Genomic DNA, 15934 nt, shown 5'->3' with positions numbered 1-15934 from the left:
CTGAGGGGGGCTTACAAAATATAAAAGCTAAACATTAAGAGATATTAATTAAAACCCAGCATTAAAACCCAGACCAGCATAAAAACATAGATCACAGACCACTGATGGCTTAAAATAACAGTTCCTAAGACTAAAAGTGTCAGAATTTTGTTGTTGTTGTTCAGTTGCACAGTCGAATCCAACTCTTCGCGACCCCATGGACCACATCATGCCAGGCCCTCCTCTCTTCCGCCATCCTCCAGAGTTTGCTCAATTTCATGTTTGTTGCATCGATAACACTGTCTAACCATCTCATCCTTTGCCGTCCCCTTCTTTTACCTTCTATTGTTATAAATAGCAACCTCTTAATTAAAAGCCTGGGAGAACAGAAACGTTTTGCCCTTGCAACTAACAGAAAGAAACATAGGTGGCCAGGCAAGCTCCAAGGGGAGCTGCATTCTATAACTGAGGGCCATTACTGAGAAAGCCCAGTCTCTAGTTGCCACCTGCCTCACCTCTGAAGGTGAGACAGCACAGAGAGCAGAGCTTGTTAGGCAGCTCTTAACTGGTGGGCTGGACAATCTGGGAGGTGGCGGCCCTTCAAGTTCCCCGGCACTGAGCCATTTAGGGTTTCAAAGACGAGAACCAGCACTTTGAATTATGCAAACTAGTTTACATATTTTATTAACTTCTGCCAACAGTCCTATAAAAAAGTAGATGGTCTCATTTTGCAGGTGAAGGCCAGAAGATAAGGGCTGAATGGGGTGCCCATGGCAGAGCGTACTTTTGAATGTTTAAGTAATCGTAAGTCCAGCTTCAACCTCACAGTGCTTTATACAATATAAAAGATATGATCAGGACTGTCCAACAGATGCCTTATAAAACTTCATAGGATTTTAGTTTATAGTTGTCCTTGAACACTGTCATCTTCCTACAGTAACTGCAACTTCTCTTGACCCACTTTGTAAAATGTCACTTTTCCCTTAATAGCACATTTATTTCCTAGCTGTACTTAAAGGCCTTCTCATCTTCATCTTTTTTTAAAACCAACTATTATGGATTCTGAACATCTTCCAATTTTCCTATACAAACTGTATATCACTAAACACATTGCATTATCCAGTAACTATGGTCTGAGTGAAGAAATGCCATTTTTTGCATTGGAGGTTTGAGATGAGCAAAACCGTCACTCTGAGTTTAATATTTCCCCCCCTCTCTGGGCAGAGAGCAGGCAGGAAGGGGAGAGGTCAGTTCAACTGCTTTCCAGATGTACCTCAGCCCACCTTTATACAAATGCCAATATATCTAAGCAGGAGAGATAATGGGTCAAGCTCCCCCCTCCTCTTCAAGCAGGGAACAGATTTGGAGAAATTAAATACTAGAGAGACTTCAGGAAGGAAAATTCTGAAGGCTTCAGTAAAAGTTTCTTTTTTGACCCAGACTGACCTGTTCAGTGGGTGGAGAAAACTCCTTGCAGCAAGGAAGAAGGGCTCTTTTGTGCTGAGTCCATCAGAGCAGGCAGAACTCTTAATTGAGGTCTGGAGGAGACAGTCATTTAAATATGTGCTGTCATGGAGAGCTGGAGGAAGCTTTAAGGTAATTGTTACTCTGTAGAGATCTATAACATCCTAAACTAAGGAGCCTTTCCTATATTTTAACATCTGATAGGCACGTATAGAGAGAGTGACAGAGGAATTGTTTTTTTTACCCATTTCTTTTGAATCCCTTGCTCAATCTGGTGCCGTGCTAAAAGTATGCTTGTGAACATTTTCTTTTTAATAAATACTTTATAACTTTGGATGCTAGTAGTAGTTCTCTGTACCACATAGACCTGCACAGTCTTGGACATGCTATTTTAAAAGGAGTGCCAGGGAGTAGGCCAGCAGCTGGCAAGTGGCTATTCTTTCAGGGGAGCACAAGGCAGTAAACTGCCCCTGTGGTGATCAAACACTAGGCAGAGGGAGACACAAGGCAAGGCCTCAGAACCTGGAAGGGAAGCTGAGAGTCCTGACCCCTCCCAGTGGGCAATTCCTACAATGGTCAGGTGTTGACAGTGGGTTACCAGAGAGAGAGAAAAGCCTCTCCAGGTATTGGGAACCATGGAGGGCAGGGTGGAACAGGGCCTGCAGGCCAGAGCAGGTCTGTTCCACCACAATTTGGTGGCATGGTGGGATAAGGACAAACAGAGAACTTGATTCGCCAGGAAATGTGAATGTGGCATGTACACGTGCAGAGAGAGCAACAGAAGGTTTTTTTTGGGGGGGGGTTGTTCATTTTTTGGGCAGGTTGTATTTCTTATATGTGTGTGTGAGAGAGAGATAGTGTATGTGCACCTGGAATTCATGGCAACCTCTGGTTACTGGTGACTGACTTTGTGTGCACCTGGAAGTGACAGCAATCTCTGGTGACTGACCCCTACTGGAAGCCTAGAGGATATTCAGAGAGGTGGTTGAATAAAGCCTGTCCCTGCCTCCCACCTTTGGTATTCCAAGGAGGTCTCCCATCCAAGTACTTACCAGAGTTGACCCTGCTTAGCTTCTGAGAACTGACAAGATTGGACTTGCCTGGGCTATTCAGGTCAGGGCTTTTGTTGTTGTTTTCAACTTATCTGACATATCAACAACCACGCTTTCTCTCTCTCATATACACACCAATGTTCCCTCTAAGCTCTGGAGTCTTGTGAGCAAAAATTCTCCTTTGTGAGCGACTGACATGAAAGTTATGAGCGAGGGATCTGGCTCCTGCATCAATCAGTTTGTTCTGGAGCCATCCTTCCTGAGCAAAGACAAAAATGTGTGAGCCGGAGGCTTAAAAACTGTGAGCTAGCTCACACTAACTCAGCTTAGAGGGAACACTGATACACACCCTCTTTTGCTGTGGCTATTATCAGTGCCCTAAAAGTAGCAGTCCACTTATGTTTGGCAAGTTGTGGGAGTAGGGACTGAAGACCACTCAGGACCAAATACACTTCCAGAAGAGTGGCTTTGAGTGGGGAGATCATCTGCTTACCTCACACTTCTCCACTGCCGGCTGTTGTCCGCACTCAGAGCTGTTCCCTGCCACGATGCCAGCCCGCAGGCTCTCACTGTCACCAGTCCCCTCCTCCATGGAATAAGTTTTTGAGTGATTTCCACGACGATGGGACAAGCTCCGGCTCTGCACCAGACTGAGCTGTTTGCGAAGTGCCCGGTTTTCCTCTTCCACTTCCCGCATGCGTACTTCCAGGCTCTCTCTTTCTCGTTGACTTGTGGCTGTGTAGCGAGGGCTGTGGGGCTGAGATTCAATTGGAGACAGTGACACTGGCTTCCCATCTGCAGGGGGAGGGGGGAACAACAGATATTTATTGGCTCAGTTTAAAATTTATGCTCCAGATAAGCAAAGAGAAACTTTACCCTCCATTAGCTTCCAAAACATGTTCATGATGCTTTTGCCCCCTTCCTCTTACACCAAAGACTATACACAAAGAATGCAAAGATTATACACAAAGAATGCAAACCTGCTGCAGTTCTGGCTCCATGTTCAAGCCCTTTGGCAAAATAAAGACACAGAAACCATGTGGAAGAACTATGTGGGAAGAATCACATCAACACCTGAAAATGTATGAGGAAGAGATGAGTGATCATCTCACCTCATCCTCCCTTCCCATATAGTTTCTACCTGATAGGAGAGGTGTTACATGAAGTAACAGGGAACAGCAACCACAAAATTCCTGTGACTTATGTCTCAGTCAAGAGTGGTACTTTCATTCAGACCAGCAACTATTCTGCCAATATAAATCAGAAGTGTGATGAACGTATTGACTTTCTCTGGAAGCGATGACTCATGAAAATAACAATTTCTATCTAGCTCCAACATGACAGATTTCTTCCATATTTTTTATCCTCCCTTTAATCCAAGAAGCTGTTCATTATTCTCCATTTTGTCCTCACAACAACCTTGTGAGGCAGGTTAAGCTGTGAGAGAATGATGGCTCACCTGGCCTTCATAGGGTGATGGTGAGGGATGACAAATATAATTGTCATCTTCCACTAGACACCTGGCTTGAAATTGGTTATTTAGGCCAAATACCCACATTTTGCAAACTCATCTTAATGCCTCCTACACAGATTCTAAGAAGTGCTTGCAATGTTATATATTAGAAAACCTGCATCTGGAGAAATCTTCCACTGTTCCTTTAATTCTCTGTATTCAAAAATTAAAGAGGCTGAGGATAAAGAATGGACAGGATCTCTTTCTTATAGCTGCCTACTTTATTCCAGATACACACATTGTACCATGTATAATGGCAGGGACAGATGTTAACACTCAAACACCCATTGCATTCTACCTGTTTTCCATCAGAGGGGAATTAATACCATGGTTGGGGTGAACATGCAATGTGAGAAATAGCCTGGAGAAGTTCTGCTTTCGGACTCCATTGAACTTAAAGAAAAGGAGGAATAAAATGTACTGTTGAACTGTGCTTAAGTATATTTGATGCCAGTCAGTTACATAAGACGTAGCTGTAGGAATAAGATGCTGCCTTTTTCAACTATTTAAATTTCAAAATGGAGGCAGCTAAGAGATCAGTGAAAAGCTCCACCAGTTGTGTACCTTCTGACATATAAAGCCCTCATTTGTAGATGGGAGCTTGGAATCTGTGTCGGATGCATGAACATAAGGAGGCGCAAAACTTGCAAAATGCTGGTATTTGGCCTAGCTATTTAGTTTCAAGCCAGGTGTTATACTTTTTTAAAAGTCTACAAGATAAGAGGTTATTGCTTGCACTGACTTCAAAGACATTCAATGACTATTCAGTTCAAGTAGATACTTAGTCAAACACTGTTCTTGCTATAGATGTGTTACAAAGGAGGGAAGGGATCAATGTTCCCTCTAAGCTGTGGACTCTCGTGAGCAAAAATTTTACTTTGTGAGCTACTAGCATTAAAGTTGTGAGCGAGCGATTTGGCTACTGCATAAATTGGTTTGCTCTGGAGCCCTCCATCCTGAGCTAAGACAAAAATGTGTGAGCCGGAGACCAAAAAACTGTGAGCTAGGTCACACTAACTCAGCTTAGAGGGAACACTGGAGGGGATCTGTTAAAAAATGGCATGAAATGGCTAAATATAGTCATATTCCGTTCCCAATATTCCTCTGTCATCTGATCATGACACATCAAGGCTTCGGGAGACACACCCATGTGTACCAAGCAATTCTTACAACTGATATATCATACAAGGGACCAATTAACATTGCTGAAGAAGCAACTAACCTAGATATGTAATTAGATGAAATGTACCCAGAGGATGGTGATTATGTTGCCTTTTCCAGGTGTGTTATTGCCCATGAGGGTTTAGAAAGAAGAATCTAGTCTGTTCACAAAGAACAACTATGCCCATGTTGTGTGTGCATGCATGTTAAATAGAGCAATATCATCAGTGCAAATGTTTCAGAAGGGAATATAAAGCACATCTCTTCTATTAAAAAACAAAACAAAAAACCCTCTCTACTAAAACTGAAAACCAAATGAGGACTTGGAAAGCTTTTGCAGCATATTAAGATTGTTTTATTTCTGGTATGAAGACTCATCTGTGGACACAATAAATGAACTGGCAAAACGCTATAAAGACTGAAAAAACAAACAAAACACTCAACAGCAAATTTGGAGCTCTGGCATAATACTATGAGAGTTCTTGAGGAAACAGAAAACGCTATGCAGCAGTGAGAACATGCAATCTGTAGATCACATGGAAACCAACTTCTCTTTTCCATGGATCTTCTAGATATCAATACTCCAAGGAAAGAATCTATACCTTTGGTTTATTAATTAAAATATTATACCTTACTTTCTAATTGAAACTTTCCAAAAGAGGCCTAACATATATGGGAAATAAACAAGCAAAATCCAACAATCTAAAATAAAAAGTCCACAGAATACACTGTAAACATAAAGCAGAGGAAGAAATCAGTCACAGGAATTTAAAAGCAGCAGGGGTCAAACAAAAACAACTACCACAACCATACTTACAGTGCTCTTTAAAAAACAAAAACAAAAACCAACCAGCAGCAACAACTCTATTTTGAGTCAGTGTTGGAATACCATCAAAGATCGGGCAAGATTAATTCTGCTGGGGAGGAAACTTTTGGCACCACACCTGAGAAGAACAAGGGTGTGGACACACTAGGAAGGCTTTTGAGAACAATCTCAATATGCACATAGGTTCATATGGCAGTATATAATCTCTTAAGGATCCTGAGCCCGGACCATTTAAGATTTTAATAGGTTAAAAGCAACACTTCAGTGTTTGAGCTGAGTAACTTGAGGTTTTTCCACAGAAGTCCACAATAAAAATACAAGCAAAGAAATGTCACTTACCAACCACCATTGGAGTAGGCACCCTCCTTTGTCCATACTAACAAGGTTAACCTTAGGATATTAATCTTTCTAAGGTATAGCATCACTCATGATAGGGGACTGAGCTGAAAGTAGTTTGTGAGTATTTTGGACAGTGTCAAATCCCCCCCCCCCTCATTTCAGGTGATTTTTTTTCTCATAGTGTTTGCCTGTTCAAGCAGCAATGTCTTGATTCTCCATTTGCCATCAATATGTGGCCAAATCTGATAGCTTCCTTGCTCATTAAGTAATTTCAGATTGCAAGAAACTGTTCTAATAATAAATCCAGGAAGATGATAATGCAGGGTAAGGAAAAAGCAGACATTTGATTTTTAAATCATATTTTTTCTCCCATGCCCCAAAAATTGAAACAGAAGAACATACACTAAAGGTGATACTCATGATACATTTCATGTGAAGATTCCCCTGGGTTAAAATGTATTATTCTAGAGCTCAAGTTTTGGAAAGGGAAAATCGCCATGAACCATGATTTCCACACCATAAGGATTATGAAAGACCTCATGCAAGTACAACCCATGAAGTACATAATGACAACACCATCAAAAGGACACATACAGGATTTACAATAGGGAAAGGGTTGAGTTGAAGAAAAAATCTCCATTTGGGAACACAGACTCATCATTTCAGATTTTGTTTGGCTGCCAATCCCACCACCTACGAATTCTTGGCTCCAAAGCTGTTCATATGAATGTCAGTGACTCAAAGGAAGCTGGGTTTTGCTAACCATTTGATCCTTTAATGCCTGTGTCTCCATGCACTGATCACAGGCCTTGCTATGACCCTTATTCCCACACCGACTGAAAATTTTATATCCCCATGTCCTTCTGTAAGTTTATAAGTTGCTCCAAAATAACAACAGCTGGAATTAGAGAATGTAGCCTGATGAGCTGTTTTGACAGCAGCCTATAGAACTGTTGAATGAAGCTGAGCAATTTTCTCCAGATGTCTGCACTGTAAACAAAGCAATCCTCTCTCTCTCATATATGTAAACCTCTGGAAATACTTGCAAACGTAGGGGGAAGAAGGAAGAGTATGAACCCAGTTTAATTCCTTCTCTCTAAAAACTGGTGTCTTAGTGTAACATCCACAGATGCAAGTTCAGGTCTTCTGAAGTTGTCTTAATCAAAACTTAAAGCACTGGCAGCAACAAAGACATGCCAGATCATATGAAGGTCCTTTGCTGCCACTACAAATTAGATTAAACACAGAGCTTTTTTTTCAGCATGCATCACACCAGTTAACCAATGAGTATTTCTGGCTGCTCCAACGTCAAGCCCCACTTCAACAAAGCAATTAAGGAAGTGCTCTAGTTTGAGAAACAACAATAAAGAAATGTACACAAGATCTATGGAAGACTATTATTTATACGATGCCATGAATGGATGCATGAATGGGTTCCCTGGAGTACAGGGAAAACAGTGCAAAGGGAGGGGAGCAATGTGAGGTAAGGAAGACGTTGAAAGCATTACTTGTTGGACTGGTGTTTTTGGTATAAACTCTAGTTCCCATTTCAACAGGCTTCCCAGCTAACACATTGCTCCCTCCTACGATTTGATATTTGATGGTACATACAGTTGGCACAATTATTGACAGAACATTGGGAAACCATTATGCACATGCTCAAACAAAGCTACGGGATTATAAAATACTGATCTATTGACAACAATAACCAAACTGGCTTTGACTATAAAGTGACTAGGATTGCAACTATTATCAGCACAAACCAATTAACGCGTTTGAACATGTTCTTCTCTAACTGGCTTTAAGTAAACAATGGTCCCATTCACACTAGGCAATTTGGCCGGGGAGCAGGACAGTTCGGGGGCGGATCAAACCGGCGCGATCACACCACAACATCTGGGAAGCGTCGTGCTTCCGCCTCTGAACTGGCCCTTCTCGGGAAAAAGTGCCTCAAGTTGACACCACCTACCTTGGTGGTTCAACAAGTAGACACGCTGCAGGCCGGGCGTCTGATCGCCGGCGCTTCCTTGCACCGGCACAATCCCGGCCCGGAGCCGAACTGCGCATGCTCCGACATGCGCAGTTCGGCCAGCACCCGGTCTGAGCCATGTCTTCTCCCCGGCGTTTGATCGCGCCGGGGAGAAACGGCGCCGCGGCCAGGGGATCCGTGGGATCCCGCTGCGGCTTTTTTCCTGTCGTGTGGCAGGGGCCAATGTTTAATAAGTTTATAGATCATCCTATGTGTCCCATATTCATAACCCTCAAACTCTGCACTCCAAAATCCCACCCACCTCCCAACATACACACAAAACCTAACATTTCTCATGTTAGAGACTAGGTTCAGATAACTGATCTGTGTGGCAGGCTGTGGGCAGATCTCCATCCAGAAAGGTAGAAGTTTTCCACATTCCCACCAACAGTGAGCAAACGTACCAATTTGCTGACAACCCTTCCAGCAATGTGGCAAATGTGAGGAGGAAACAAAGGAAAGTTTGTGTGGAGTAATGTACCAGCATGTCATGATTTCAAATGCCTGTAAATGAACTGATATAATTGAAGATTTAAAATAAGTGGAGTTCCATAAATCAGTCCAGATCTCCTCAGCAAGAAGTGTTTTGCAATCCTTCTGCCATTCAAGTTGGTATGGGAGTGGTTTTAGGCAGTGATCCTTTAAAAGTAAAGCATAAGGAGCAGAAATTAAACCTCTGTTTCGGGCTTTGTAGGTTTGTATAAGAAATTCCAACTCAGTCTGTGGTTTGGCCAAAGTGAGTGGCCAATCGAAAGTGAGAGAACATTCAATTGCATATACAAAAACCATGGGACCAGATGACCTAGCTTTCTTTCAAGTAAAGATTTCTCTAGAATCCCTTCCTTAGAAGAGGTATCCTTTAAGTGTATCATATTCTGTTGCCTCCAGTGTTTAAATGATCCCAGGTCAGTGCCAGGTGGGAACCAAGATTGATTGATAAATACGGCATGGCAAGAAATTCCAGGGAGAAGAATCTTGCTCTTAAGTTTCCAGAAACGTATCGATGGGAGGATCAAATCGCTCTGACTCAGTGTCTGGGACCATGAGTTTTTACTTTTCCAAATCAGTTCCCCTAATGTATGAGGGTATATAATATCATTGTAGAATTTTACCCAGGGGAAGAAGAGGTATGCAATATCTTGACTATATGAGACAGTAGGATGGCATAATGTGTGTGTGTGTGTGTGTGTATACACACACACACACACATATACATATACATATATATATGTATATGAGAATATACATATATGGGAAATTGAAGCCTCCTTTGGATACAGGCCTACACAGAGTGTTGAAGCTGATTCGAGCCTTTTTCTCTGCCCATAGAAAACATAATAAAGTGTTTGCCAGCATTTCAAAGTTGAATGAAGAATTTGTATCGGGATTGTGTGGAAGAAAAAAATTATATAATATAATATAAATAATATAATATCATATATAAATGGTTTAATAAGATAATACCTCTCTAGCCAGTTTAGATTTAGTTTATTCCATTTAGAAATAGTTATTAGAGTTTTGTGCATATGGTGATGATTTAAGTGCAGCAAATCTGAAAGATTCAAGGGAAGTTCAATCCCTAAATAAGGTAGGAAGGAAGTAGCCCAGTGGAAATTAAAGGAGTTTCTAATGAACTCAGTCTCAGATGCAGGAAGATGAAATGGAACTGAGATTTTGAATCACTGATACGTAGACCAGAGCAGATCCCAAAAGATAGTAGTACCCATTTCAGTGGAAGGGATTTGGTTGGATTAGATAAAAATAACCACATACCATCTGCAAAAAGTGACAGTTTGTACTTGGGATCATGAATTTTTATTCCCAATATAGTGGGCATTGACTGAATTGCACATGCCAAGGGTTCCAACACCAGGGCAAACCGTAGTGGGGATAGTGGGCAACCCTGCCGGGTGCCCCTGTGTAAACCAATGGGATTAGAATAGGTGCCGTTGATCTTTATTCTGGTGAGGGGGGAGAAGTATAGAGCCTTCATGACTGACAAGAATTTTGGTCCAAACCCCATTAGTAACAATCTAAACAAACAAGAGAATTCCACAGAGTCAAAAGCTTTTTTGACATCTAAAGAGAGAAAGAGGGCCAGTTGTTTTCTCTTATTGCAGTGATTAATGAGGGCAAGAAACTCTGTGGTTTTGAAGGCAAAAAACCACAGAGTTTTGCCCAGAAACCAGAGCATCATGTGCAATGTTGCTGATGCTATGATGTCATTTCTGGGTTATGTCATCACATTGGGGACAATGCACACAACATTCCCCCCCCCAGAACACCCCCCCAAAAAAACCCTTGCCGCGATGGCGAGGGGACCTGGCAACCCTAAACGGAAAAAGTATTTCAAATGATGTGGCACCATAGATCTATCAAGGGCATTACAATATTAGTCATACCACATGCTTTACAACATGCTTATACTCTACAAGCAAATTACAAAACCAACAGTGAAAAGAGGTGAATCACAACCACTAATAAAACAGAAGGGAAGAAGAGTTGGTTTTTATATCCTGCTTTTCTCTACCTTAAGGAATCTCATAGTGGCTTACAATCTCCTTCCCTTCCTCTCCCCACAACAGGCTCCTTGTGAGGTACATGGGCCTAAGAGCATTCTGAGAACTGTGACTGGCTCAAGGTCACCCAGCAGGCTTCCCATGGAGGAGTGGGGAATCAAACCTGGTTCTCCAAACAAAGCAAAAGCCCCCCAGGGAAAAGTGAGGGGAGAGAGGGGGACTCTCCTCCGCTAAGAACCGTTTATAAGCGTTACAGAGCTAGAAGGGGGGGCATGTTTAAAAGCGGCTGTACAGAGAGATTCCAGGAGGCAGTTAAGCATTGAAGGAAGTTTTGGCAAACTTTGCAAAAGTAAACATCCTTAAAAATGGCGACGGACAACGTAGTAAGGGCAACAAGCGATATCAAAGCTTTCTCCAAGAAGTGGAAGAGCTGCTGGTTAACCATGTGACCAGAAATAATTATAGACTCTTGCAAACTGTGTCTTAAGCCTTTGTCCCCTGTTGGTATAAACGAGGTACTATGTAAAAACTGTGATACATGTCAGCTGTTGCTTTTAAAAGGACTGTGTTAATATTGGAGAAGCGTCTAACCAATGATCATAGGGGCTCCCAGGATCGAAGAGGAGAGTCAAATGGGCATGTTTGATCACTCTCAGTGTTAAAGAAAGCTTTTTACTATTGTTAAGCAAATTTTTTACAAGCTGTATGTGACCTCCAACCCTTGGGTTTTTAGTGGGTTTTCTTTTCTTTCTCCTATAGTGTGTAGATTCCCTCCCTAATTTCGTTGTGGTTTTTAGTAAATGCAAATAAAAAATCCCCTACAGGGGGCCATAACCCCCCCCCAAAAAAAACGGTTCTCCAGATTAGAGTCCACCACTTTTAACCACTATACCACACTGGTGTAGCACCACTACAATTGGATATTAAAAGAAACAAACAAAGTGTTTGGTTGTGTTTGGTTAATATTAGAATCATATGCAATAGTAATAGGACTTTTAGAAGTACTATCCTGCAGAACAAGGCAGAAGTTACGGTTAAATGCAGACACTACAGATTTAATGAGAAACCAATGTTTGGCTGAGGGGTGCCAGCCTCCAGGTGAGCCCAAGGGATCCCCTGGAATTACAGGTTATCTCCAGCCTATCGAGAGCAATTCCCTGGGATTGTCTGTGGTATTGTACCCCACTGAGTTCCCTTTCTTCCTTAGGCTCCATCCTCAAATCTCTAGGAGTTTCCCAACCTAAATCTGGCAACGCTACCCCCCATCCCCCACTGGTGACCAGGGGTGACCTGGCAAGCCTAAAACCCTGTGCTTCTACTTTTTCCTCCTTACCACACAAACTCAAGTTACTTCCTCTTTAGTTACAATTATTTATCAAAATGTAGGTAACCTGGATATGAGCTTAGCTAGTACCATCCCAAGAGCAATGGCACTGTAGGTTGACACTTTCTGAAGTAACTAATTTCAAATTAACTGGAGGGGGAGGGCGCGCTTATTTAAACTGTGCATGGCTGGACCATTCCAGAAACTTTCTGCCAAGAATTCCATAACTGTGATGCTTCTGCAACTATGTTAAAGTTCCAACTGAAGATGTCCACACACACACCAACACCCCCCCAGCAAACAAATACAATTGCTCATTATTTGCAGTCTGCCAGAAACAATAGGTGTGTGATACAATGTTAGGTACTCAACAGAAAAGAGGATACCAATATGAACACCAGAGGTATTAAAATTTTGCACTGGACATTTTGATGGAGAAAGTGGGATACTTTAACTGGGATACAGTTATTTGGAATTTTAAATCCAGTGAACGAGTTGTTGGATTGGCTAAAGAAAGCTGCATTCCTCTCAAAATATTTCTTTCTGAAATACTATGATTAATTTCAAGACTGAACAATTTCTGGAACTCCCCATTTGCTTATCAGAGGTTAGACCCATCTGCTGAAAACCAAGGTTAGACCTATCTGCTGAAGCCAAGGAGAAGTAGCTACGTGCCCTATTATTTCTGACTTCCAAGCAGCCACTACCTTTTCCCTGTTATGTCTCCACTTTCTTTTGCAACCCACTTTTCATGACCTGGGGAAATGCACAACTCCAGTGAAAAGAAAACTCTTTAAAAGAAACAGTCTTTCCTTTTCCCTTTTTTTGGCTAAGAGGGGTGCCAAATGGAAATAATGCTTTATCAAAGTAAGCACTGAGTGAAAAATAAGATTTTATCACAGGCTTGGCTTGCCAAAGATAACGTGTTATCAAGAGGGGAGGCTTGGCAAAGATAACGCATTATCAATATCAGGAGCGAAGCTTGGGGAAAATAGTGTGTTAATACCTATTAGGTTCTAAATCAACCATCTGTGCTCTTGATGAATTGTTATTTTCTCAAAGCCCCTCTACTGAAAAAAAAGCTGCTTTTTTTCCAGCGCATTAGACCTCTGATAACACTTTGTGGGATGGGAATTGGGGAAGTGAGAAGGAAATACCTTTTCCAGGTAAAATTAAAACTATCCCTGTCATTTTGTAACTACATAAGTAACAGAGAAGAGGTCAAACTGGCTGGCTGAAATACAGCCTTGCAGTGTAAGCCACCCCTACAATTATTCACACCTTTTACAGCAGGGGGCCGCAACCTATGGCTCTAGAACCAATTGTGGCTCAGGATAGAACCCAATGGGATGCAGAGTGGTATAGTATAGCCCGATCACATCAGATTTCAGAAGTTAAGCAGGGATGATTCTTGGATCTGAGACTATGGGAGATTTTGCAGAAGAAAGCAATGGCAAACCACCTCTTATTAATCACTTGCCTTGAAAGCCCTAAGAGGCTGTGACTTGACGGCACTTTACACATGCGTAGAGTACCAAATATGTCTCTCTAAAAAAGGAAACCTAACTTTTAAGGTGTATTGGATGGTTTGGCATTATGCTAGAGTTATGAGAATAGCAAGCAAAGTTTTTCATGGGACTAAAGGGCTTCTTAAAGATGCTTTGCACAAAGCAAAATCAGAAAGGTGAACTAAAACCAATAAACCAAGTGTGAATCACGGACAGATTCATGCCAGTGCACTAAACCAATTGTGCTGCATGCTCATTTGTTTAATAGTGATATCTTGTGTGTGCTGCCTCATAGTAAATGACTTGCAACAACCAGTTTTTTGACTGAAGAAGCTTTATGGATTATGAATTAACATGTTAAATATCAGTAAGGTTCAGTTCTAAATTTTCAGTTACACCAACAGGCTTCCTTATATTGGCTCTTTGTTGCGCTCTTGCTCTGAATTTTGATGTAGTTTAGCTCTTAAGAATAAAGGGTAGCAGGGCCACATTTTAAAGTGTGCACAGTGCTTTATGAAAATTATTTACTCTGTTTACCTTGGCGGGCCATTGTTCAGGCAGAATGGCCCAGGCTCAGGGTTTGCATGCAAAAGGTTCCAGGTTCAGCCTCTATTTCCACCTAAAATGGTCTTGGATATCAGGGACTGGGAAAGAGCGCTCTCTGACTGAATCAGGAGAATTGCCAGTAAGAACGGAGAGAGCTGAGATAGAAAGACTAATGGCCTACTCAACATTAGGCAGCTCCATAAGTTCACCACCATTAAAATTAATAAGGATGGAGCTCTGAGGCCAAAAATGGCTTGTCCAAGAGACCTGGAGAGTTTATTCTTAAGTAGGAATTGGAGCCCTTGTCCAAACCAGCTCTTGCCCCTCTTCACATAATTTAACAGTTATTAAATTGGGGGAAAGGGAACTTCAAGTAGCTAGGAAGATATAAGCCGTATTCCCTTGGACACTTCATTGAATGACTTCACTGGCTGCATTAAAATTGTTAATAAAATCCAGAAATTTGGTACTGATAACTCAAGGCACCCTGATTATTTAAAGTGTCTGGAAACATGACATTTTTACATCTGTTGACTGCAACTCAGGATGTGAAATCTACAGTGTATGTATGGTGTGGGGATGCCATGTGTGTTCAGCTGTCAAACATTCAATCTGTTCAGCTCCCAATGAACAACTTTAACAGCTGCTGAACAGAAACTGCCTCTCAAACTTTCTACAGAGAGAGTCCCTGCCTTGCAGGGGCATAGCAGGAAGCTTGGTGTGGGAGAGCAAAAACCAACTCTCTGCCGATACCAGCTGAGCCTCTCAGTCTGTTCTGTATCTTACTGAAAAGTACTGGGTTCGCCGCATGGACACACCCACCCAGCACACCCCTAGTCCATTGGAGGGTTTGAATTTCCCGCCAAAGTGGCTATTGGTTGGGGCTGGGGGGAACTAGGATCCTATGTTCCTATTGTTCAAGGGAGCCAAGCTCCTGCCTGTGCCACGGACCCCTAGTGGCGGTCCGCGTACATAACACTGACCACCCAAATTTCTCCTTATGTCCCAGGCCTTTGGAAAAGACAAGGAAACGGGTTAGGGAGAACAGGAACAAATGGCGTCTTTCCTCCGCCATCCCCACAGTCCACTTAGGCTGTAGAGAACAAGAGCAGATCACTCTTACTCTCTGCAGCCCATTCTGTCAGTTTGAGGTGGAGATGAAGCCGTCTCTCTCTCTCTCTCTTTCTCTGCACCCAAAACCAACAAAATGGGCAGGCAGTTTGAACTACAGGAGAACTGAAGTGATCTGCTTCTATTCTATGTAGCGCAAGCTGACAGCCATCTGCTGAGAAGCTCAAAAGAGATTTGCTTCTTCCTTCTTCCCCAAAATTGAGAACTTGGAGAACGGTGATCTGCTTTTCTCACCCACCCACCACCACACCCCACAGCTTGGGCTACAGAGAACAGAAGGAGATCTCTCCTGTTGTCCTGCAGCCAAAGCTGTCAGTTTGGTGGAAGGGGGACCTTGTCCTATTCTCAGCCCAGGCTCTCTGTTGCTGGGGAAAATGGATTGCTTCTCTCCCTACCCCACCCCCAAGCCCTCAGCTTGGACTGTAGATGATAGAATCAGATCACTCCTATGTTTCCTCAGCCTAAGCTGTCAGGGAGAAAAGAACATGACTTCCTCTCTTCCCAGCAAAATCCTACAGCTTTGGCTGAGGCCCAACTGGCAAT

The 15934-nt window shown here is 42.4% G+C and overlaps 1 protein-coding gene across 1 annotated transcript in view; it reads right to left on the bottom strand.

The window, feature by feature from the left end:
* Positions 1 to 15934, bottom strand: part of LOC107118339 (glycosyltransferase-like protein LARGE1) — a 321370-nt gene that overhangs the window by 225182 nt on the left and 80254 nt on the right. Inside the window, exon 2 of the mRNA XM_015420643.1 lies at positions 2989 to 3290. Within this exon, the coding sequence (XP_015276129.1) occupies positions 2989 to 3290 (302 nt within the window). The remainder of the gene's footprint in view (positions 1 to 2988; positions 3291 to 15934) is intronic.

Source organism: Gekko japonicus, unplaced genomic scaffold (assembly GCF_001447785.1).
Source record: "Gekko japonicus isolate JY-2015 unplaced genomic scaffold, Gekko_japonicus_V1.1 scaffold1151, whole genome shotgun sequence".
Classification (NCBI taxonomy): Eukaryota; Metazoa; Chordata; class Lepidosauria; order Squamata; family Gekkonidae; genus Gekko; species Gekko japonicus.
Note: the sequence above shows the minus strand (reverse complement) of the source record. Positions and strands in the feature narration are given on the sequence as shown.